General features: G+C 40.2%; 2 protein-coding genes across 5 annotated transcripts; one reads left to right on the forward strand and one right to left on the reverse strand.

The window, feature by feature from the left end:
• mcm8 (minichromosome maintenance 8 homologous recombination repair factor) lies at positions 1 to 12,346 on the reverse strand. 2 transcript variants are annotated; one of them, XM_023839246.2, is made up of 20 exons: positions 12,252 to 12,346; positions 11,218 to 11,336; positions 9,567 to 9,814; positions 8,940 to 9,026; positions 8,622 to 8,704; positions 8,335 to 8,484; positions 7,736 to 7,839; positions 7,093 to 7,291; positions 6,804 to 6,889; positions 6,460 to 6,608; positions 5,936 to 6,134; positions 5,735 to 5,765; positions 5,465 to 5,605; positions 5,037 to 5,178; positions 3,010 to 3,205; positions 2,420 to 2,639; positions 1,663 to 1,872; positions 1,107 to 1,183; positions 555 to 744; positions 1 to 343 (listed from the first exon to the last, which is right to left on the reverse strand). In XM_023839246.2, the coding sequence occupies exons 3-20, from the start codon at positions 9,790 to 9,792 to the stop codon at positions 251 to 253; spliced, it is 2,583 nt and encodes an 860-aa protein (XP_023695014.2). In that variant the 5' UTR covers positions 9,793 to 9,814; positions 11,218 to 11,336; positions 12,252 to 12,346; the 3' UTR covers positions 1 to 250. The 2 variants fall into 2 exon arrangements, with proteins under 2 accessions (XP_023695014.2, XP_023695015.2); XM_023839247.2 differs by lacking the exons at positions 11,218 to 11,336; positions 12,252 to 12,346 and adding an exon at positions 11,019 to 11,211.
• Positions 11,591 to 24,327, forward strand: napba (N-ethylmaleimide-sensitive factor attachment protein, beta a). Of its 3 annotated transcripts, XM_023839250.2 has the most exons (11): positions 11,593 to 12,017; positions 15,668 to 15,747; positions 16,174 to 16,290; positions 16,989 to 17,035; positions 17,206 to 17,283; positions 18,513 to 18,568; positions 18,781 to 18,865; positions 18,951 to 19,055; positions 20,008 to 20,076; positions 20,862 to 20,912; positions 21,450 to 24,327. In XM_023839250.2, the coding sequence occupies exons 1-11, from the start codon at positions 11,920 to 11,922 to the stop codon at positions 21,549 to 21,551; spliced, it is 888 nt and encodes a 295-aa protein (XP_023695018.1). In that variant the 5' UTR covers positions 11,593 to 11,919; the 3' UTR covers positions 21,552 to 24,327. The 3 variants fall into 3 exon arrangements, with proteins under 3 accessions (XP_023695019.1, XP_023695018.1, XP_023695020.2); XM_023839251.2 differs by lacking the exon at positions 21,450 to 24,327 and having other exon boundaries at positions 11,591 to 12,017; positions 20,008 to 20,080; XM_023839252.2 differs by lacking the exon at positions 16,989 to 17,035 and having other exon boundaries at positions 11,960 to 12,017.
• The last annotated feature ends 324 nt before the right edge of the window (positions 24,328 to 24,651 follow it).

Below are 24,651 nucleotides of genomic sequence, written 5' to 3' on the forward strand. Positions count from 1 at the left end.
TTTTAATCAAACCCAGCATTCAGTTTATTTTATAATCTTTTTTTTTAGTCAAAGTAACAATATAATATGTAGCAAACAAATGTAACTTCACAGTAAATTAAAAAAATACATATACATTAAATTCAGGCATGCTATTTTGTATCTTAACCACAGTGTCAACAAAGAGAACCTTTACAATGTCAATAGTATATGTTACATTTTTATAGTTGAAATACCATAAAAACAGAACAATCATTTGAATCATTCTTATTCAAACTGTCTGGAGCTGGTACGTCTTCGGTCCCTTTTTCAGGAGGTAGCCCTGTTCGTTCAGGCCACTGATAAAACCTTCAAAATCAGCTACCTGAAATATAAACAACTTAAATGCACAACCTACTGCAACAGAGTCTGAACTACATCTTGGCTTATTTCATGTCAAATTCACTTGTATGTCAAATATCAAAGAAATGCTTCTGGTTTAGGACACATCTGCACTGAGAGTGTAGTCATTCGGTATATTAATGATATTACATAGTACACATAACAAACCCGAGAGTGCCAGTCTGTGATCCCACCTGTATGTTTAACTCCATGGCTAGTTGCCGCAGCTGCTGGTATTCAAACACTGTTTTGTAAGTGCGCTCGGCGATCCTGTTCAGAGCAGCCACAAATTTCTTCTTCTGGGACCTGTTGCTCATTCCAGATCCCAGCTGAGAACGATCGAAATCGATTCTACCGAATTCATCCGAATAGGTGTCCAGTAAGCTGAGAGATTAGACAGAAAATTAGTGCTATTATCAAAACAGAAAGGCCGTTATGTGACATAAATGTGAATTTAAGTGTAGAGTTATGACTTTAAATAGGCATTACCTAAAACAGTGTCTTTATTTAAAAATACTTATGAATTTGAGCAACACTGATTTTTAATATCTAGAAATGATAGGACAACGGAGGTACTAAATGTCATGGCATCATCGTGTAAAATCTGTGCTATACAAAGTGACAGTTTATGTTAATCCTACCTTGGTCGCAAAAACCCTATATGAGAAGTAATATTAAATTGTGTGTACAGTAAATAAACTTCAATATTAACTATGCATTCAGTTTATCGCTGATTCAGTCCCTACCTGTGCTTCATTATCTCCACAACATCTTCTGCATCACTTTTAGTGGCTACCTCTCGCAGTTCTAGTCTTGCTCTGGCCTACACGACGGGCAGAACAAATGCGTTACATTTAAAAAATATATATATTTAAGCAAATAAGTACAAAATATAAAAATAAAAAGCACAATATGTGTTTCGAGAAACAGTAATAGTGATCAGAAACATGACGTTATGAAGAAAAAAAAGCATCTTTTACATCATATCAAAAGATAACAGCTCTCAGTTTCACTATAGTACAGGGTTATTCAAATCACGGTCCTCGAGGTCTGAGCACTACCCGTCAGTCAGGTGTGAAGCCTCTGACCAATCAGAATCAGTAATTATTAAACTAACTACCTGGGAGAACTGAAAACAAGGCCTGGATTTGGAATCGAAGTCCAGATTTGAAGAACCCTGCTATAGTAGGTATCTGGACACAGCAGCAACCAAACTGTAGTCAAGCTGGTCTCTTCTATCTAGTTTTGTTACTTCTTTACTTAAGAATCCAAGCACCAGTGTCTTTACCCCACATCCTCTACCTCTGTCAGCCGTATGAGCGATTCCAACTGCCGCGTGGTGATGGGTGTGCTGTCTGCAGACTGGTTCTGTCTGCGCAACTCAAGGTAGAAGTCTTGAAGTACCTGCGCAGCTTCCGCAGACAGCTTGGGGTGAACGTAGTGCCTAGCATACCCAATGTACTTCCTCAGGAGCTGGTGAGGGATTAGGTCCAAACTCTCTCTGGGACCAACCTATGATTAAAGTGTTACAGGAAATCAGATAAATATCCATCTGGTTTCCTTGACAAAATTTTCAGTAAAGGATCACTGTGAGCCCAAGGTCTACCCTTCGAGGTAGAAGGCAGGGGGAACCCGGAATGGGGTGCCAGTCCATCACATGCAGGGACACACACAGTAACACATCATGAGCAATTCAGAGACACTGGTTCGCCTAATCACATGTTTGTAGACTGTGTGAGCAACCAGGTGTAGCAGGAAACCTACATGACATGAGGAGAACGTCCCATCTTGTGGAGGTGTGAAGTGACAGAGCGACCTACTACTGCACCATGCCATACTTCCGATAAATATGTCGACTTTAATTAAAATCATACAATTAGCTTCAAGAAATCCCATTCATACCAATCTGGCAAAATTAATGAATAAGCAAACATGCAAAAGTGATTAATCATAGTTATTAATACCCACAAATTGACTGAAATTAAAGCTAATTTAACATATGAAATTCTAAATAAATATACAAATCCCATGTGCTTGAAAGCCTGTGAAAAATCTCTACCTTTAGACTTTCTGATATGGGTTTGTCTCCGACCGCCTCCAGTATGGAAATTTCGGACTCTCGCGTGTCAGTGTGGCTGACTGTGGCACCAGCTCGGACCACAGTTTTCCCCGAGCGCATGGCAATCACGTGGTCCGAGACCATGTGGTCATAGTCCTCATTGGGGGTATCGAGTAGGATGAAGACCAGGTCAAACCTTGACAGAAGGGCACTCCCCATCCTGAGGAAAAGAAAAAATAATAAAATACAGTGTTGCCATCTAAAAATCAGAAAATAGGACATGCTACATCAGACATGATTATGACAATTCAACTTTTACAATCCCAACAAAAATATTTTGATAATTGTTTTAAGGTTGAGATGATTTTAGATTTGATTGCTGGGTTTAACACATCGGAGTGAGCGGGATTCCATTCCACAAGAACATCAGTGTGCATCAAGGGGCTTTTCCTCCAAAGCAGTAAAATCTGTAAATGTGCAGGAAAAGATTCCCTGCTAACATTACTGCAACAATAAAGCATGTGCTCTCACTGAACACTGCTGCAGCCAATCGCAGAGTGGCACCGAGCCCTCAAAGGGGCGGGGCATACTTTAGGTTCTCCGAGACGGTCTTTCCCTTGTTGTAGTGGCCCCCCACCGGGTTGGCCGCCGCGACGATGGAGGTGCGAGCCGGGAGGGAGCACACGATGCCGGCCTTGGCCAGGCTGATACTCTGCTGCTCCATGGCCTCAAGCAAGGCTTGGTGTTGACTGCCCATCTTGTCAAACTCGTCTATGCAGCAGATTCCTGCGTGAGACACGGCCGACAGTTACAGACTGGGAAGCAGGTGTTTTTTTTTTTTTTTTTTTTTTTTAAATACTCCCTCCACCACCACCCCTCTGCGGAGGACTGCTTTATTTATTTTTATTTACTTCCTCAAGAGAAGGAGAGGGAGGGAGAGAGAGAGAAAAAAAGAAAAAAAAAAACAGATAATCTGCTTCAATGTCTGCTGAAGAGAGAAAATAACAACCAACATCTGTACGAATCACAACGAACATCAAACGTTAAATGTTGTTGAACAGCACACACAACCAGCATTACAACACATGCCCAGAAGCAACAGCCGATGAAGACAGCGTGCATCCGTGAGCACCTGTCCGCACACCTGTGTGTGTCAGCGCGCTGGTGTTCATAAGGTTTCTCCATGTAAATGTCTAGTAGTGTGTGTGGGGAGCCACAGCCCCGCCCCCCCAGGACATGAAGTCGACACAGAGGAGACCCGGGCTCCAGACATCCAGAGGCCCCCCAGGGCACGGGAACCCCAGGAGGACCACTGCAGGGACAATTGCAGCCCCCACCCAGAAAAGGGCAGAGGAGCGCTCCGGAGGGGGGCCATCCGGCAGCCACATCACAGGAGCTCCAGGGGGCCGTGGCAGCGAGCACGCAGGCCCCGCCGGCAGCTGGCCACACCAGGGCAGACCGGGCCCCGGGCCCAGAGATCCAAGGGCCCCCCCACCCCCCAGGAGGGGTCCGACAGAGCCGGGAGGGCCAGGCCCCGCCAGGCAACCATCGAGAGTGAGACAGCACACACCAGAGCATCCAGCCCAAGACATCGAGAATCACCAACGCATCTGACGCGGGGGCCTCATCCACCGGCAGGGAGGCGGGGGGGAATAGAGACCGAGATATTATTTCAGGTGGAGTCTAAGACCCAACCTGACACATACGTATAGACAAAGAGGCGCACACATGAACAAATATTCGCCCATTTGCCCAACCTGGAGACACACAGAAATGAACGCTGTACACACACTCACACTCCCCATATATACTCTATACTCCAGGCACCACCGCCCCCAGAGGGCCAATCCGCCACCAGACCCCACAGCAGCCGAGCAGCCCACCAGCCGGACGACCGGACGGCCAGACTGGGAAGCAGGTGCTAACGCATGGAGTAAACTGCCGATTAAGGGGGACAACTGGTGACATTTTACTGAATTTCAGGCAAAAAAAAAAAAATCACATCACATCTTTAAATTCTCATTCTTGCATTAGAATATAGACCAGTTAATACTGATGGTATCTCATGCTGCGTCATATGTTTTAAAATTACTACACACTGAATATTGAACTGAAGCTTGACATAAAAAAAATTAAATCGCAAATCAAATCGCAATTTCTGTCAGAAAAATCGCGATTCGATATTTTCCCCAAATCGTGCAGCCCTGCGCCGTCCTCAATTTCAAATTTGCTCGCCATCTCGTGTTCGGTCAAAACCAAAAACTGACGTAAGACATACGACGTGAATACACAGTGACATCTGACGTCAAACTCACGTTGTGAAATCAAATGTAACATTACACCAGTTTTTCTGTTAAAGTATTGTGAAGAACTCCTAAACTAGCGATTCATTTTCCATCAGCCAGTTTAAATCGTCATACATTCTTTAACCGATTAGCGATTCATCGTTACATGCTTACCTGTAAGTAGTTATAAATGCTTATAGTATAAGCTTGGTCTAATGAAACATAACAGTTTAGATTAACAACCAATAAAAGCCAAATCGACAAAAAGATGGTTATGAGACGGAACTGAAAGACGTTATGGGTTGGTTGGTTAGTAGTTATGCTATAAATACCTTGGTCACTGAGAACTAAAGCCCCAGCTTCCAAAGCATAATCTCCAGAAGCAGAGTCCCGGGATAGAGTAACCGTCAGTCCAGATGTGGTCGTGGTGTTTCCACAAACATAGACGCCGCGAGGGGCGACGTTACACACTGCCTAAAAGAATTAACATATATAAATCAAGCCACTCATCTTTCAGAAGCCTATCCAGTACAAGGTAATGGACAATGACTTCAGTCTTTAACAGTAATTCTTACAACAAAAAAAACACCTTACATGCGTAGGAAAATATGTATATACCCAACACCTATGTATGAAGTCAAATTAACTATTAACTCTTCAGTTTGATCTAAATATTAGGACCTTAAGACACTTTGTGTATGTAACATAATATGCAGTAGCGTTTGACTTTACACAGAGACGCCATTTCATAGCAACACACCTGTAACATCTGGCTCTTTCCCAAACCCGGGTCCCCCACCACAAGAATGTGAGGGTCTCCCCTGATGGGGATTCGGTTTTTGTCATCCATGTACTTCTGACAGCCCCCGAAAAGAGCCAGGACCAGACCTGCCTTCACCAGCTGTGCACAAAGACAAAGCCAGTTCTAGGTGATTGCAGTGAACATTCACACACAGCTTGGGTTTAAACTTAGAAGGAGTGCATGGCATCTTTGAGGGGGGAAAAAAATAAAACAAGTAATTCTACTTACCAGATGTCCATAAATGGTCGGACATAGTGAACTGCAACACAAACATAAAAGAGCAGAAAAAAAAATTGCAATGGAATAAGATGAGGCAGCTCTGATGAGTTTATATTACAATATTTCACATACAATTCATATTTACATAATACACCCATTATCTCTTACACTTAAAAAAAATAAAAACTATCATTTATCAAGGATTCTTACTGGACGATCAGCTTCAGGAGGTCTCCCTGTCCTTGGATCTCCTGGATGGCATACAGGTCCTTGAGGGAAAACTCCACCAAGGCCCCCTGGCTCTCCGGTTCGGCCTCCTCCTTCGACTTCTGCCCCTTGGAGTTGCTGATGGAGTTCGCCTTGAGGAACAGCAGGAACATGCAGCGGTCCTTCTTGTTCCTTCCATAGCCTAAAGGCTCAGTCATTGAGAGAAAACGGCTTTTTAATAGGTAAACTTCCACAAGTGTGTCTGAAAAAGATGGACACTTCCCCCTGGTGGTCTGCAAGAGTAGGACTGCTGTATGTAGATCACACATCCCCTAACTTAAGGATAAAGACTTGTAGCTTATTTAGCTCAAGCCATGTAATTGTCAGGAAATTGGACAGCACCCAATATTCTTTTAAAATATGTACTGAATTTTGAATATAAACGCCTATTAGTTAAAACCTTGTGCCAATATTTCTTATTAACATCTCAATTTCTAAGCAGCATATGGTACGGTAATCAAGCTCACCTTCCTCACTGGAGACTTTAACCACCCCTGTGATGGTGACCGTGTCTCCTGGGACGCTGCTGTCTACGAGGTCCTGGGTGAGTTCACACTCGATGGTCCGAGGGATTCGTCCTGCCTCTCTCTGATCATCGGATATCAACTCCTGAACTCTGAATGAATAACAGACATCAACTTCTTTGGTCAAAACTTACAAACCCTTCACCGTATTTATAAACACTAAAATGTCTGCACTAAATCCATTTACACTGAAACGGCAATAATGCCTGCTGGGCAGTTTATAATGCAGTACAGACTACAGGATCCGCAGTGCTTTATTATGATGCACAGAAAAACTAAAAACCTACTTTATAGTCTGATAATCCACAGTTAGTGTTAGAGGTGAACTTCTGTTGGGTGTAAATGAACGGCTCCTGCATCCCGGCTGTAAACACTGGAGAAAAAACAGAAAACTATACAGAAAATCCCTTTTATAGATCAAGTTTGCACAGATATTAGAGTTTGATCATTAATACAGTGACAACCTACAGCAAATATAAATGATAAATCTGGTGAATAGCAAAGAAACATAATATTTAAGATAGAAGCTGATTGTGAAGAGACAAAAACGTCTTCAGAACGGGGGGGGGGGGTTACCTTGGTGGGGGTAGCGAACTTGCCGTCTGGCAAATGAAAACTCTGTGTGTCGCCACAGTTGTTGCAGACGAAGGCCATCTTGGCGCACAGCGGCTTGATGTTGCTGACTCTCACGACCGTGCCTCTGAGCGCCACGTACTTCCCGTACAGGTTGGCCTTCAGCATCTTCAGGGGCGTGAGCGGCTCGAAATTGTAAACTCTACGAACACATGCAATTTCTCAAAGCTGCATGGAGCAGGAACTAGAACTGCCTCTGGCAAACCTACATTTTTCACCGCCAAAATCAGTCGACATATTTATCATCCCCCCCCTCTCCCACCATTAATTAAAAAGCCAACTTATTTTTTAGCCTTTTGTAGTAATTTATCATCCGGATGCATTTTTCCTTCTATCCTTAGTAGATGCCTTTATCCAAAGCAACGTACAATTCAGAAGGCAGAGTCTGCCAGCCTAAGAAGCTACAGGAGGTTAAGGGTTTTGCTCAAGGGTGAAATCACTCTTCCAGCCACAGGAGTTTGAACCAGCGACCTTCCAATCACGAGCCAGAGTCCTAAGCTGCAGAACCGCACATCACCCCACGCATATGAATGCAGGCGAGCACTAACAATGACGTTTCATTAAATGGACGGGCCTGCTGCACTACCTGGCATTGATGTAGGGTATGTTCACAACGGCGGCTGTACCACTAGGCAGCCCTTCCTGTCCCTGCAGTTCCACTGCATGTCGCTCCAGATCCATCGTCAACACCTAAAAAACCCCAAAACAGAGGATGGAACATGAATCTAACATGAAAATGACTAAATATACATACAGCATCTGCAGCTCGACAATTCAAATCAAATGTATTTTATTGTGTTTGTTTGTGTGTTTATTTCTTTTTTTCCTTCTTCTTTAAAAATGTCTGTAAAGCGCTCTGTGAACCCTGTGGTTAAAACTGCAATACAAATACATTTTAATTGACTGAACAATTAAAGCATTACTCTAACAACACAAAGTTTGCGGGTTAGAATCCCAACGAACAGACACAAATTGTAACCCTTCCTTCTACTGTTGTTCTGGATAAAATGATCAGATAAATGAGTAAAATGTATACATGTCCTTCACTGTTACCAGATTCCCCTATCAAATGAAACATTTGCAGCTGTAAAAATAAAAAACTATGGATCCCATATTAGGGTAAATATTGTCATATTACAATTTTTTGACAGAAAATGCATTCATAGGCTAACTCAGAAGCCATACCTGATGGATGGCCAAACCCAGACAATCCAATAGCTTCTCCGGCATGTCTTTAAACTCAGTCGCTAAGGTAGGCTGAGCCAAAGATAGCTGTTCATCCTGAATGAGGTCTTTATAGTCCACTAAAATGCTGCCTTTCCTTTCAATTTCATCCTGTTGAGATACCAAGCCATGGGGGTCATTACTGCACTCGATGTATAAAAGGGGGACATACGAGTACTGGTAATTCTATTCCAGTTTAGTCATGCTGATCGTTTAAACACAAAATTTAAAACCGTGAATTTGCATACCTTGTCATACAGTTCAATCCGTGACGAGAAGTAACGTTCAAATGCCTGGATTTTCTGCACATACGGAGAACTTTCCATGAAAGCTGGCAAACGTAGAGAAAATTGCAAAGACAATTGTGGAAAAAAATCATTCACCGAAGGATGACAGCGAAAATTTGATGACCATCATTCACATCTTCTGTTGCTACAAAGTGCAGTTCAAAAAAGTGCAAGTATGATTATATCTCTAAGCATGTGAGCCATAAAAAGCTGATCACAACATCCAATCAAGAGTTAATTTAAAGGAAAACACAGAGCAGTGTCACAGGAAGCTCCAACCTTCAGAAAAGTAGAGTCTCCATCCTTTGTAGTGACACTTTTCAATCAGGGTTGTTTGGGACATTTGTGGCTGCTGAGATCCACCGCCTTATAAAGATGAAGAAATTTCTTTATGAAGCTCCTGCAGCATGCAATGGCCCCCATAATGCATTTCCAGGGCTGCTTTGTATGCATATGCATATTCTCATTTTATGTCATTTGTTTTTGACATAAAGATGTAAAAAATACTGAAAATGCATGCAATGTTATTTATTTCGGCCACAAACTATAAAGTAAATAGTAGACTTGGACAGGTATGAGGGTATCACGGTATACCCCGGTATTAGAAACCCCAATGGTCTGTTAAGCTGAAACAGATGATGTATTGAGGTGATGTAGTGTAGTGTACAGCATTCGTCACCAGAGGTCAGTCTACTGGTGACAGATGACGATGATGATGATGGGGTGCCAATAACACATGATTAGTCAAAAAGAAATGTAGGGGTGTCCATTGCATTTGTTTAATAATAGCAGTCATACTGTATAAATGTTGTCATATACCCTAAAAAAGGATTAAATGTATGACGGTATGTAAAAATAGGTACCACCCAAACCTAGTAAACAGCATGAATAACAAACAGGATTAACCTCTTTCAGTTTGGTTTGTTTTTGAGTTGCCGTATCCTCCTCTCCAAGGTCTTCGCTTCCAGCCACCTCCTCCACCTCCTCCTCTCCATCCTCTCCCACCTCCTCCACCTCTCCATCCTCTCCCACCTCCTCCTCTCCAGCTGCCACTGCTGTTCCAGGTTCCTGAGCCTCTCCCACTTCCCTGTGATTGCCCTCCTGTACCCCAGGCCCCCTGGCCTTCACTCATCCTCCTTTATCTTCTTTACCTCCTGTTAAGGTGAAATTTGAGCACAGGAAGAATGTGAAATACAGCACCAGTCAAAAGTCTGGACACACCAACTGAAAATCATTTGTTTTTCAACCAGATAATGACCTTACAGATCTTAAGGATATAAAATACTGTATAATCTTGTAAGAAAGGAAAGAGATGGAGTGCTATGACAGACAACCTGCCCCCACAATCCCCTATAGAGTCCTATACAGCTGGTTTGGAATAAGTTAGATAAAGACTAAGAGCAAGGTAGCCAACTTGTGCCCAGAACTTGTGGAAACGTCCTTCAGGACAGTTGGAGAAGCATTCCAGGTGGCTACATCTGGAAGCTGGTTGAAAGAACAGAAAGAGATTGCAATGATGTCATCAAAGGCAAAGCGGGGTGTTTTGAAGAGTCTAAATTTGAGAAAATTTTGAGATGTTGAACAATTATCTTGGTTGTTGCAATATCTGATATGTATTACTTCATCGCCTTGAAGCCTTTTACTATAAGGTGAATCACATAGCTAAAATAGAGACAGATGCTTCGAAAGCAATTGTGGCCAGACTTTTCACTGGTACTGCACACAACAGAATGTCACTGTCATTGTCTCAGAAAGAGACATTCATACATTGAATAACTCAGCAGGTGCTTCTATCCAACACAACATACTGCTGAGAAAGCACAGCTCACCAGTCCCTAGAGCTTCGGGGTTATGGGTCTTGCTCACAGACACAGCATTCTGACCCAATGAACCGCACACTGCGATTACAGTGTTACTGACACGGATGGGTGTATTACTGGATTAAAGTACTGGTTAAAATAATGTGTAGACTTGATTGTGATTAGGAAAAACATAATTTGGAGACATAAGGGCAGTTAAGCCAGTTTCCCTGATGTATTATTTCCCACAATGTGTCTAGACAGACAGATAAATATATAGAAATTGTTAAACATAGCTAGCTACACTATGCAATTTCACCTCTAAAACTGACATTTACCAAGGCATGTTAAGACCATTTATAAATATCTGTGAAAGGTTTAGCAAGCTGACAGCTTAATGACTACGAATGATGTTGATTATTTCCATTAAACGTCAAAACTACTGACATTCAAGTCGGCCTGTTTGCATGATTACAATCTATTAAACCTAAAAAATAGAAACCGTTAATAAACTTAATAAATTATGTGAAAAACACTCATAACGTACACCATAACTTACACAGCGGGCTATTACTCTGCCATATCAGGTAGTTTTTGCAGATAAATTGATCGGAAAGTCTTAATCAAGTTCAATACCGATAAAATAAATCTTGAGATGTTGTTAACCGTACACTAAATATTTTTCAACACGTATAAAGGAATTGACAATAATCTAATACGTAACATAATTCGCCTTTTTTTTTTTGCATGTAACTTACTACTCCGGACGTTTCCATCGCTCGCGGAGAACTTGTTTTATACTGGCCGCCTTTGGTACTTGTTCGATTGTCTGATGATGAAGATTCAAGGTCTGGGGAAAAAAAAACACTGCCCCCAACTGGACGGAGGACAGATTTACAACCCTTAAATAATATTACTGTAGCCTATAGTACCTATACTGGACTACAGGTTGGAAGTTAGATGGATAACATAAATGTGTAATATGCTATATGTATTGAATATAGATAATAAATTATCCAAAGATGTCGCTTTCCATCTGAAACGATGAAGGTTTTCGAATTTCATACGTCTGTTTATAAAAACATTAAAGAAACATAAGAAATGAATAAATCCTTTGTGGTATCCCTAAAATGATCCACCTTATGGTGTCGGAACTGGTGCATGTCGTACAGTACGGGCAAAACCGTGCTCTCGAGCAAAGAAGAAGGATATCTAAGGTGTCGGGGAATAAACGGCGTTAATTTGATATTTTAATTGGATGAACGCAGCAGATTATCCAGATTTTCAGTGTACATAACAAAACCGTGCTGAGAACCGGAAACATTGTCTACGGCCCGGAAAACCTTTAACGGGATTTCTCACGTTTTCCGTCTCCCCGAAATCAACTAGGCATTACGGCGCAGCAGGTGAAGCCGGCGGTCCTTGTGGCTCAGACGCGTTTATATATCATTATATAAGAAATGGATAACGCCGGTAAGGAAGAGGAAGCTCTTCGGCTTATGGCTGAAGCAGATAAGAAAATGAAGTCATCTACTTCATTTCTGGGAGGGATGTTTGGGTAAGATTTATTTCATTAGTGACATGCCAGCGGGCACAAAAAACGTAAACCTTTGGTCTGCAAGGGAAAACCAGCCATGTAGGTGCAAGGCGGATGTGCTCGGATATCTAGCTGGTTTAAGGGTGCATTTATGGGTTGTATTTTATATATATAAATTAAAGCTGCAGTATATACAATGTGATGTGTTTGGTAGCTGGATTCGAGTAGGCGGGATGCATCAATGATCTCACGCACTGATCTTGTCCTTCCTTCCCAGTGGATCGATTACCCTCGGAAATAGTGGATGGCTCCGTTCATCATGAGGGAAATAAAACCAAACGTCACGTTTAAGACATGAGTCTTTATTAGACTGGGTGGTATTTGGAAATAGAACGCGTTTTTCACGCATTCACCACTGCTGACGGAGCATTCTTTCTCGGCCATGTTTGTGTCATATAAGCGGTAATTCCCGTGGGAAATGTGGACAGCTGATTTTTCCATTTACTGTGATTGAAATACACCTTCAAAAACAAAATCATATGAGCCTATAATACTTACATTAATTTGAGTTCGGCACAGTCGTGCATGTAAACTCTTGCATTTTCCTAGAACATGGTATATTTGCTTCAGTTTATGATTATATGTAGCTAATTAGGGGTCCAAACAGGCTATGCTATAATCTTATTGCATTTGCTAGGATTTTTACTGTTTTTGTTAGGATTTTCCTCATTATTATTATTATTATTATTATTATTATTATTATTATTCGGGGTCCAAAGCATGTAACGCTTCTTTTCATAATCCTAATTTGGTGAGCGTTTCTACTGTAAAGGCAATATGTTCAGATAAAAATCCTGTCACAGCAGTATTTACTATAATGTCTGACTTTTTAATACATTGGCCTCCAGTGACAGTCGCTACTACATTTTCCATCAGTACTTATATACTGTTCTTGTGTCATGGATGACACTGAGACCCTTAGGACTCCTCAGTCACATTTATCTTCTTAGTATTCTTCTTCTTCTGCACTAAAATGATATGTGGAGCAGCAGCAGCCTCAGTAGAGATTTATGAAAGGGGGTGGGGTGGGGTCGGGCTAAGCTTTTATTAGGGGGTCTGATGGAAATGGCCCACATTATCTAAACTAAGTAGCAGAGGTGGAGGTTTCAGGTCCAGAGAGTACAAATCGAGACCAAGATTTTGTTTCAACCAACCAGTTGAGTACTCTGTGACTGTGACCCTTTATGCTCAACTGGTTGGATGAAACAAAATCTTGGTCTCGATTTGTACTCTCTGGACCTGAAATCTCCACTTCTGCTAAGTAGTGTACATCTATTTGGAAGAGGGGGGAACATTTTAGGGGGACTACAGCCCAACTAAAATAGGCCTAATGACGCCCCTGTGGAACAGAGACCGTAATTTGGTTGAGTGTTGCAAAATTCCCCCCCACCCTCATCCCACTGCTCAGGCAAACAAAATCACTGCCATTGGCCTGATGGTGGCGCGATAGTACTATTTATTTATTAAAAGCTGTATCTTTGGAACTGTGGGTCTTAGAAACAAAACTTTTTTCGAGACATTCCTTGGCTCATTGCAAAAATACTGCCATGGGACTATGAAGCTCCGCCTGCTTAGATTTTTAGCTAATTTGCATATTGTGAAAAATTTACTTTCTTGAACTTGTCCTAGATCATTCTTCCCATTCACACAAAATATGAACTGCAGCATGTAGACAAAAAGTTGTCTGTAGGATTTTGATCAAGCAAATTGTCCCGATGTCCAATGCACTTCTTGTTCTCAACAGAACATCCAGTTCTGACCAAGCTTACTACCTGTAGTTGGTAAAACATTCTGAAGCCACTCCCCAAATTTAGCAAAAATCACCCAATAGGCGGCACTATAACTCAAAATTTATAACTCAGAAACCACTGGACACATAAAAATGAAATTTTGTTTACTTGTATATGGCCAGATGTCTCAACTAATCATTTAATAAAAGTTCATCTACTCATCATCTACTTTGGCTGACGACAGTCAGGCAAATTTCAGCAGGCTTTCAGCAGTGGTGGCTCTGAGGCTAAGGATCTGTGCCAGCAATCCGAAGGTTGTTGGTTTGAATCCTGTGAATGCCAGGAGTGATTCTACTCTTTTGGGCCCTTGAGCAAGGCCCTTAACCTGCAATTGCTTCATCCTGGGTATGACGTTAATCTTCATCTAGCCCTCCAACCTACAGGGAAAAACTTGGGGGTTGGTGGCAGGACTGGCACTCCAGCCACTGGAAAAAACATTCGGCCCAGTGTGGTGCTGAGGTTTCACCTGCCGCACAGCTGCACTCAGGTTCTCGTCCCTGAGGTGGTTTGTCGTGTGGTGGGTGTGGCAACGCGCTGTAATCGGCGAACGCTCCTTACCTCTATAATTGCCCTTGTATATAACAGAAATTTGGTGTCATGATGCAACATTCCCTCCACTGTCCAGAGCTGTAAAGACACACTAGTCAGCCTAATGGTGGCACTATAGTACTGTATAGTACATTTTGGGCCACATTTTCTGAACTGTGGATTATAGAAAGTACTTTTTTCCCACAATTCTTGACTTTGACTTGGCTAATAAAATCAGCAACCTTTGCCCCGTACATCTTTAGCTAATTTGCTAAATGTGAAAAATCTGTTTTTTCAAACTTGTCCTAGGCTATTCATCCAATTCTAACAAAATTTGAACTGCAGCATCTTGAGACCATGTACACAAAAAGTTGTCCTTAGGATTTTGATTGGGATATTTGTTCCGATGCTACAGACCACTTAATTTCTTGGGTATGGCCTTTTCGCAATTAATAGCCAATTTCTCATCAAGGGAACATCTAATTCTCACCAAATTTGCAATCTTTGGTTCAGAGTCTATCATTCTGAGTTGACTTTCCAAATTTCATAAAAATCGCCCAATAGGGGACGCTACAACTCAAAATAACATAAACATAAAAGGATGACATTTTATGCACATGTTCGTGGTCAGATGTCCCAACAAATCGCATAATAAAAGTTCATTTATTGATCAAATATGGTTGACAACAGCCAATCAAATTTCAACAGGCTATATAATTACCCTTGTATATGACTGAGAATCATGACATTTGGTGTAATGGGGCTCTGTTCCTTCCTCTATTCAGACCAGAAAAAAGACATAGCTTGGGCTCGTGGTGGTGCTGTAGTGCCCGTAGTTCATAGGCCCATTTACAGTAATGTAGATATTATGTGGCCAAACATACACAAAATGCTTCCACGTGTAATACACATTCATGTAAAGACATTGTAATGGAACATTTTGATGTTAAATGTGGCCAAAGCATCTATGCAGGCCATAATGCTTGGACCCTGTTAATCGCCACCTGGAGCTATATATATATTATTAATATTATTATTATTATTATTAATTTGTGGCATGATGTGTAAATCGTTAAAGATTCATAGCTCCTCCCTGTGCAACCTTCCAGTAACTTGTCAGGTGGGTATGACCGTATTATACTAATTGACGCTGTTACTTTCTCATTTCATTTTGCTTTATTTTTTCCACCCGTTTTCTCCATTAAAAACACTGCCTGACTCGGTACTCTTCACACTCACCGACTGATTGCCTTCATGGCTGTTTCAGGGCTGTCCCTCCGTGTTGCCTTTCAGGGGGAGTCACAAGGTGGAGGAAGCCTGCGACATGTACGCCAGAGCCGCCAATATGTTTAAGATGGTCAAGAACTGGAGCGGTAGGTTCTAACTAAGCATATTATTTTAAGGATTTTTCTGTCTCCAGCTGCCAAGGCAGCTGTTAGTAATTAGAAACCATCCACCATAAAGTCAGTGTAAAACGCCAGCATATATATGGTGACACTTGCCGCTGTTTCTTTGGCAGTAGTTTTGTTATTCTCCTGCTGCTGTTTTGTTGTCTCTGTTGGGTTCTTGTCGCACCAAGTGGAGAGGAATATGAAAAAAGGAAAAGCTACTTTACATGAAATTATTTATTTTAAACTTACATTCTTCATCCTGCACCTTAGAATTCAAGTAAAATCACTTAGGCTGTGTTTTTACCTTTTTTTTTACAGTTATTTCTGAAGTATTTGCTTGGGTTTGTATTTGAGCACAAGCACTAGGGGTTTTTTCCACTAATGGTATCTAGTGTCATCGTTGTCCAGCTGCAGGAAATGCGTTCCGCCAAGTGGCCAAGATCCACATGCAGCTGCAGAATAAGCACGACTCCGCCAGCAGCTTCATCGATGCAGGCACCGCTTACAAGAAGGTCGACCCACAAGGTGAGACGGGATGGACTGTCGTCGCATGCAGATTTTGGTCCATTAAAAATATAGGTTGGATGCTGATGCCTGGTGCACAGTTGCTGATGTGTGATGCACAGATGCAGGTCTGATGTCCAAGTTATAAATGTCATTTAAAGAGAAGGGACTCTGGTGTAAAGTGGATAGACTTTGTTGATGGTCACTGTACAATCACACCTTTGTTTAGCAGTTTTACTCCATTTTACATACAATGAGAATGTTATATTTTATAATTATGCATTGTTATGGACTGGTTAATTATTATGCTTAAATGACATAAGATTTTAAGTTGTTTGCATATTATTAGTAAAGTTAATGCCTAGTTTAACTATATTACTCTGTAAAAAAACCTGAGTTGATGGGAATATGGTAATATTCAATAGTTTATTGTTTTTTTAATTTGTAAAGAAGACAACTTTCTGCGAATAGTGTAAATGAAGGTTCAGATTATTTTCAGTGGATTAAAATATATGTTCTTTTTCTGTGATAGGAAAAAAAGCAATGCAGTGATCCTGACTTCAGTGCTTTCGTTGTGGCAGCGTATCCCTTAATGAAGGGTTAACAGTGATGTTACCGTGTCAATACCCTGTGATTGGAGACCTATGTGTTGTTCCTGGCATATAGAATTGATTGTTTGAGTCTAAATTTACAAATTTCCTCCTCCTTAATGCACCAAGAGGCCATCAACTGTTTAAGTGCATCCATTGATATATATACAGACATGGTAAGCTCTCCTTTGGGTGCATAGCATGATGATCAAAGCTAAAGAATGACAAATATATGTCAAAGCCAAACCCTGTATTCTGCTGTCTATGTTAGTCTGCATATGCAAGAAGATAGTACACAGTATGCACTGAAACATGTTTGTTAGCATGTTTATGATTTTTCTGTTAGGGAAGGTTTACTATTGCTGCCAGACATCATATCACTATCGCCGAGATATATGAGTCTGAAATGGTGGACGTCGAAAAGGTGAGGAATGTTTTAAAATGTTGCGCATCTCATAAAATGAAATGGTCAGCTGTATTTTGTGTGTGTGTGTGTGTGTGTGTGTGTGTGTGTGTGTGTGTTTTATTAGGAACTCTGAGTTCTCGCAATTTTATAACTAGCTGCCACTTAGTCTAATGAATTGCATTTGATGCAGGAGAAGCTGAGGCAAAAGAATAATTTCTATTAAAAATAATTGTACATTTTTGCTGGTTTAATTTCTGCATTTGGCAAAACATTATTAGTTGTTAAAGAGTATATTGGTTGCAGTGAGGAGTTTGTGAAATTATATGGTGTGAGTGGTGCTTCCCTTAAGTCCAGCAGTGAAGTTTTAGGTTAGAAATCTCAGTCCATGACTGCTTTCTCCTGTATGTTCATGGGGAGCCTCTCCCAAGTTTTTGGACTGTGGCTGAAAACCACTCAGATGTAGGAGTAACTTGCAAATGAAGAGATGTGGCTTGTTAGCATATCTATGCTTGGTTGGCTGACATCAGAATATTTGGATGCTTAAAATGACAAAATAGAACATACAAAAATCCTGTTATACAGAAAAAATCTACAACCAAGTCTCTGGACTTTGTGGGACAGTAAGAAAGTAACATATATCTTAATTGTTTTTTTTTTTTGTATTGTAGAAGAGTAAAGAATGTTGTTGGCATTGTTATCTGTTTGCTTTATGTGCTCCTGGTGTTTTAATTGAGTTGGTTAAAGGGCCATGAAGATACATTGTCTATTAAGCTATTGCAATTACACAACATTGATAGTCAAATAGCTTTTAGTTTAATTAATCTAATTATTTATTCATGAGGGGATAGCATGTAATTTATTTCTGTACGTATTTGTGGGATTGATTTCAGGGTAAATGCAGATGTGAGATTCAAGAAGGATTTATGAATTTTCTTTATAGAACTGCTAGCCATGACAAAGTGGAAGAGTACATCCTAATTGGGAAATAGATTAGTTCCTTAATCCTTATCTTAATAGTTTCAGAACTAAAGGAGAGGTTACTACGCAGTATTACTCGTTCATGCACCACAGGCATATGCATTACTACGTTCACGCTGCTACAAGCATGACATTTTTTATGTTTCTAGGTCTTAGCATTGTGTCCTAATCTTTAATATTCTTGGTGTGGCTCTTAGAAGAAGGTTTATGGGTTACGGTTTTAATTGAAATTGAACCAGAGTTCTTTATCATTGTATGTCTGCTCTCAGGCAATCGCACACTATGAACAAGCAGCTGACTACTACAAGGGAGAAGATTCCAAAAGGTGCCTGTTTACCATGCAGACGTAACATCGTTATGTTGGCCGTCATTAGATTTAATGATCTGAAACCTAAATATAATTTGGTCATACTTCAGTTTGCATCATTGTAATATACCTCGGGGAGATAAATTCTGTTGCTATCGTGTGTTAATGTCCATCTTCTGCTATAATTGGATTTCGTAATTAACTGTACATTTTCCCCCTCCTTGTTAAAGCTCAGCCAACAAATGTCTGGTGAAAGTGGGCTTTTACAGTGCCCAGTTGGAGCAGTACCAGAAGGCCATAGAAATATACGAACAGGTCAGTGTTGTTTCTGCATTACCCAGCTGTTCCAGATTGGACTGAGGATTTCTGCATCGAGGCTAAGAACATCGTTTCCTTGTAGGTCGGAACTAATTGCATGGATGACCCACTGATGAAGCACAATGCAAAAGAACATTTCTTTAAGGCTGCCCTGTGCCATTTCATTGTGGATGAATTAAATGCAAAGGTTAGTATAAGTTCAATCCAGTATTTAAATTCAGTTTATTTTTATATAGTGCCTTTCACAACATAGTTATCCCAAGGCACTTAACAAGAATGTGTGGCAATATAGTCATGCACTGCATGACGCCGTTTCGGTCAGCGACGGACCACATATATGATGGTGAGCCCAAAAGATTATAATGGAGCTGGACAATTCCTGTCACCTAGTGACATCCTAGCCATAGTAACACTGCAGTGCAATGCATTTCACGCATGTTAATGATGATGCTGGGGTAAACAAACCTACTGCACTGCCAGTCGCAATTAAGTACAGCACATACAATTATGTACAGTACATAATACCTGATAATGATAATAACTATATTACTAGTTTATGGATTTACTGTACTGTAGTTTTTAAATCATTATTTAGGCTGTAGTATAAGGTGTGTAGAAGGCTATACCATCTGGGTTTGTGTAAGTATACTCTATGATGTTTGCACAATGACGAAATCGCCAAACGAAACACTTCTCAGAACGTATCTGTGTCGTTAAGTGACGCATTGATACACATAATTAATTCATGGATACTAAATTGTTCATGATATAGAGATAAAAAAAAAAACCTCATTAGCTATTAAATCCAGGGTAGAAGTGCATTGAGTCTATTGCGATACCGTATCCAGAAGAAAGGCTGAAATGCATTACAATTGTAATCTACTTTATAAATGACATTGTTTGTGTGTTTTGGTATGCAAGGATTAGGAAACACTGCCCGGGGAAATGGATTTAGCATTTCAGTACCAGTTGTCAATTTCATATGTGTGTGTTGACAGTTTTCCCCTTGATTCATAATAATTAGATTCATTATTTTGAGGTAGGAGAAATATCACCAGAGTAATTTTGATTTGTTTATTTGCGGCTAAAATCCCCACGGTCGCCTCGTTACTTTGAAATTAACACTTTGTGTCCTGCAGCTCGCCCTGGAGAAGTATGAGGGAATGTTCCCAGCGTTTTCTGATTCAAGAGAATGCAAGCTTCTGAAGGTCTGTAAGTTTTGATTCAAAAAGTTGCTGTAGGATTTATAGCCACCCGTCAATAATTTTCCCCCTCCCAGTGGTCCGAATGGGGAATGTACAGATATTGAAAGCATTTTATTTCAAAGTGGAACATCAATGAAGGATTTGTAAAGATCTCTAGTCTTTCTTTCAACTCTGTACGATTAGCTAAATAATTACATCATTTAAATTATCAGGCAACAGTTTTTCAGTAACCTTTCTATAGTAAATCACCCACTTGGGAAATGTTTTTTTTTTTTTTTGGTTATTTTAGTGTAATTATTATCTATAGAAAGAGGAATGATGTGGTTTATCTCCTCCTAACATTATGGTAATGTTTCAAAAACACTTTGGAGTAAACTTTGGAACATTTAAGGATATACTTTAGTACATGAAACAGGAGAACTCCACGGAAAACCACTTTGTCCAAATAAGAACCTACGAAGCCAGTAAGTACAGGGAAGCACTCTGGTGCCACTTTTTTCTGTAGCAATATAATTAAAGTGACACATTTCTGTCGTTCTGCATAAGGAGGGTCATTTGGAACCATGGCTTCTGTTCCAGGAGAGGGAACAATCCTTGAATACTGAAACAGCCTGTTTAATTTATGTACAGTAGTTTTTAGCTAGTCTTGTTAGAAAGACCGATCAAGCCGAGAGAATGAGAGTATTGCCTTTTTGGGGAAAATGTAACATAAAATTATATAATTAAAACTGAGTAATAATAATTGACTGTATCAGCTCTAATCACGGCTTCAAATATATTTTTCACAGAAACTTCTGGAAGCCCATGAGGAACAGAACAGCGAGGCTTTCACTGAAGCTGTACGTTTGCACCCCTTCTGTAAACTCGTAAAATATAAGAAAGTTTTCCCATCCAACTGTGGATGCAGAGAATAATATTCGGTCACTAGTTTTGGATACTACAAGTCTCTCCTCTCATCGCCATAGATTTATGTTAAAAAAAACGTTGGGTCAATAGTAGAGTCATGAATGAACATGTCCTTCATGTTGTGGTGACTTTCCAGGATGTCTTCCAGTGTGGAAGTATATTATGCTAAAAGACACTTTCTGCTTGAGACAGTACCTACTTCCCTGGGAACTGGAGTCTCTAGTCAGCTCTATGGTGTGTCAGTGTGTGTCCTACTTTGGACTTTCGTCCTATCCCAGGTGTCTCCTGCCCAGTGCTTCGTCAGATGTGCTCCAGGCTTCTGCTGATCCCATATTAGATAAATGCTTATGAAGATGTATGGATATTTTGAGTGGTTGACAATAATAGAGACTCCTAAATGTATTGCATTGTGTGGTGAGCATTATAACGTGTGACTTTGAGTCTGCCAAATGATATTATTTCTTATTTAGGTGAAGGAGTTTGACTCCATCTCCCGTATTGACCAGTGGCTGACTACTATGCTGCTGCGCATCAAGAAGACCATCCAGGAGGATGTTGGAGATATGAAGTGAAGGACATTGCCAATCACCTAACTATCAGTGACGTTGCTTTACCTGTACATGTGTTTTCAGAACAATAGGTCATTAGGATTGTCTAGACCCATTTCTGAGCTGTTCAAATCCTTCATTAACAGTGTCATGCCAGACCAGGGGTACATCCAAAATTAGTCCGTACTGAATATCATTAGAAACCTACTACTTGACCATTAATGTAGTACATACTGTATTTATGCATGAGAATAGTATGCATGCACTTGGACAAACTGCACCATCATGTATATTACCTGGCCTAGACATTTACCAATGACGTAGCTTGACCCCCTCAAAAGTTAAAAACATTAAAAACTATCAATGAAAAAAATATATAATCAAAGCCACTTATGTAATTGGGTATTGCTTTCAACTTAGATTTGTACAAAGATGGCTTTTCCTTCACTATCTTGTGAGAAATTTCTGAGCAAGCAAAGTTCTTTGTCTCTGGTTGCAGCTCCCGTGGCCTTGTGGGATAGCGTAACGTTCATCAGTTGCATACTTCGGAATTTCGCGGAATGTAGTATGTCATCCAGGTATTGTTCGCCTACTATCTCATCCATACTGAGGATGTGGACATACTGCTCACTTTGTGTACTATATTTTGCATTCTAATTAGCAAACAAGTATGCCAGAGTTTGGAGAAAACAGGTTCTCTTCAAACTGCCTACTCTTGAGCTAAAATGTCCTCCATGATTTTTATTTTTTATTTTTAATTAAAAAGGGTGCAATAATCTACTAATCTCAAAATTACCCTGCATTTCTAATACATTTTGCTAAGAAGTTAAATCTATTTGGAAGCCATTTCATTGGGGTTTCTAAATTACATCGTTAAAAATAAAATGAGTGCAAGTTTCTCAAAAACAATAATTTATGTAATGCCTCTGAGTCGCCTGTTACAATTAACTACATTTTACATCTAACCGGTGTATTGAATCCTGGAAGCAATGCAATCAACTTCATGTGAAAGAAACAAGCCATTTTTCAACACAAGAGTACAGAATATGTCAGTTTAATTACTATTGATATGAAGATCGATTTCTCTCTTTTGTGGGTTTCGCCGTACACGTCAGTTGAAAAATATAATATCTTAAGGGCTTTTAGCAAGGTAGCTTTGGTTTATCTTGGTTACATTGTCTTTATTTTCATAGTAACCAGGCTTGTGAACATTCCGGGATGCTGATCAATAAAGACTTATTTGTTTTTATTATACATAATATATAGAAAATAATGAATATAAGTACAGTCATGTTGCTTAAGTGGAAATGAACAGTATTTTGTAAATGTGAAAAAGCTTATTTTTTTGTCGAGCTAAAGTTTAAATTTTATTTTGATATTAATAGGTATAACACATGCACTCTACAGTAATGTAATGCGTTTTTGCATATCACACAAATATGCATTTTAAAATTAGCATATAATACAATATGAATTTGAATCTATACTCGTTTGTCATTTTAAATCTGCACACTGGGTTGATGTAGTTTTTGTATTATTTCCATGATTTTATAGGGAAAATGTGCTCAGGTCTGTTTAATGGTAGTGTTGACCACTGTTACCCTATGGTGGCACTGTCTACATATTGTTGTTGTGCCGATGACATAGTGTTGGCATGCAGTGTGAAATGCTCTGAATTTATATTTCAAACCTGACTTCCAGTGTCTGCTCTTCCGTATCAGTCTCTACGTTTGTACCAAACTGTGCTGTTGTAAACTCATAGTAAGCCTCTGAAGTTTATTGTTATAAATACTGAAATTCCAGAATTGTGGAAAAAGAATTCTGCCAATTATCATTGATATCAAATGTGTTTCCTTAAGCAATGTAATCAAACGGGAGGTTTTTTCATTTGTATGTAAATTTACTCGCAGCCAAATTTTTTATGAACGTACTACAGCCTGCCCCTCTCATCCGGTTCCAGCCTGAAGGCCTTTTCTCTTGACATAAATGCCGAGGATGCAGTTTCTCCTGGGGAGGGTGGATCTCATCACCGGGGATTCTCACCAGGGTGTAGGTTACGTGGAGGTCAGGTCACGAGAACGGGGGCAGTTGCTGACACAGATGCGGTACTCTGGAAAAAGAACCTGGTTTCTGGTGCTTTCTAGAACTGTGCTGAATTTACAGCTAGGCGGAATTTATAGTACATTTACAAGAATGTTGGGAGAAAGGTGTTTGTAGTATGGGAAAGACTTGCATCTAAGCTATCATTTAGCATTAGCGCATTGTGGGATTGGAACACAGTTGGTGTGGATTGATGGCGCATTTGTTAAGATTTCTGTGATATGTATTGAACTTCTTGTGTTTATAACAAGGATGTTGGACATCAACATTTCCAGATTCTGATCCTAACATACCCACTCTTATTTAGTACTGTGTTTAAGGAATTTCACTTTGCTGTGGAAAAAGATCCCTATTAAACATCTTCCCAAATCATCCAGTGAACACGCTGTGGTAGTAGGGAAGACTGGGGAGATGTAGAACCACTGAACATCATGACAAATGGAACCGACCACTCAGGGCTGTCAGCTGATATTGGTGTCACTACAGAAACATAGATGTGTCAAAAACATTCACATTGTTATCTAACCGTTCAGCAGTTCATCTGAAATTCTGAAGGAACCTTCATGTTTCGAGTAGGTGCTGGTGATGCATCGTTCTGTCCTAGATTTAACTGTGTTAGACTGCACTTGTATGCCACAAATTTTATCTGTAACTGTGATATTAATAGCTGTGATGCATTAAAATAAATGATATTTACGAAGATACGTATTTGATGTGCCTGTGATTCAGAACACACCAAAGCAACAATGCATGTCTCTGCGACAGCTTCCGCAGCCTGTTGTATGGCTGCGACTGAATGTTGGACAGAGATCATGGCTGAGGGCACAGGTGGGGTGGAATTGCAACATGTGTGGTACATAAATATCGATTCCTTTCTGCATCCACGTTTACACTAACGTGCATTGTTGTTCATACTGATGAGCATTGTTTACATTTGGAAATCGCTAAAGATATCTGCAATGGGTCACAAATACATTTTAATGACTAAAAATACCCCTGTAACAATAGGGAGTGTTCTGCAGCA

The sequence above is a fragment of the Paramormyrops kingsleyae genome, chromosome 14 (assembly GCF_048594095.1).
Source record: "Paramormyrops kingsleyae isolate MSU_618 chromosome 14, PKINGS_0.4, whole genome shotgun sequence".
NCBI classification, from domain to species: domain Eukaryota; kingdom Metazoa; phylum Chordata; class Actinopteri; order Osteoglossiformes; family Mormyridae; genus Paramormyrops; species Paramormyrops kingsleyae.

Bases quoted from the DNA above. Each gene is read 5' to 3' on its own strand.
- mcm8 (XM_023839246.2), bottom strand. From the start codon at position 9,792: ATGAGTGAAGGCCAGGGGGCCTGGGGTACAGGAGGGCAATCACAGGGA. The intron at 8,705-8,939 runs GTTGGAGCTTCC...TACGTTTGCCAG, and splicing joins GAGACTCTACTTTTCTGAAG to CTTTCATGGAAAGTTCTCCG. The intron at 6,890-7,092 runs GTAACCCCCCCC...TTTTTTCTCCAG, and splicing joins AGTTCGCTACCCCCACCAAG to TGTTTACAGCCGGGATGCAG.
- napba (XM_023839250.2), top strand. From the start codon at position 11,920: ATGGATAACGCCGGTAAGGAAGAGGAAGCTCTTCGGCTTATGGCTGAA. The intron at 17,284-18,512 runs GTGAGGAATGTT...GTCTGCTCTCAG, and splicing joins AAATGGTGGACGTCGAAAAG to GCAATCGCACACTATGAACA. The intron at 20,913-21,449 runs GTACGTTTGCAC...TTTCTTATTTAG, and splicing joins GCGAGGCTTTCACTGAAGCT to GTGAAGGAGTTTGACTCCAT.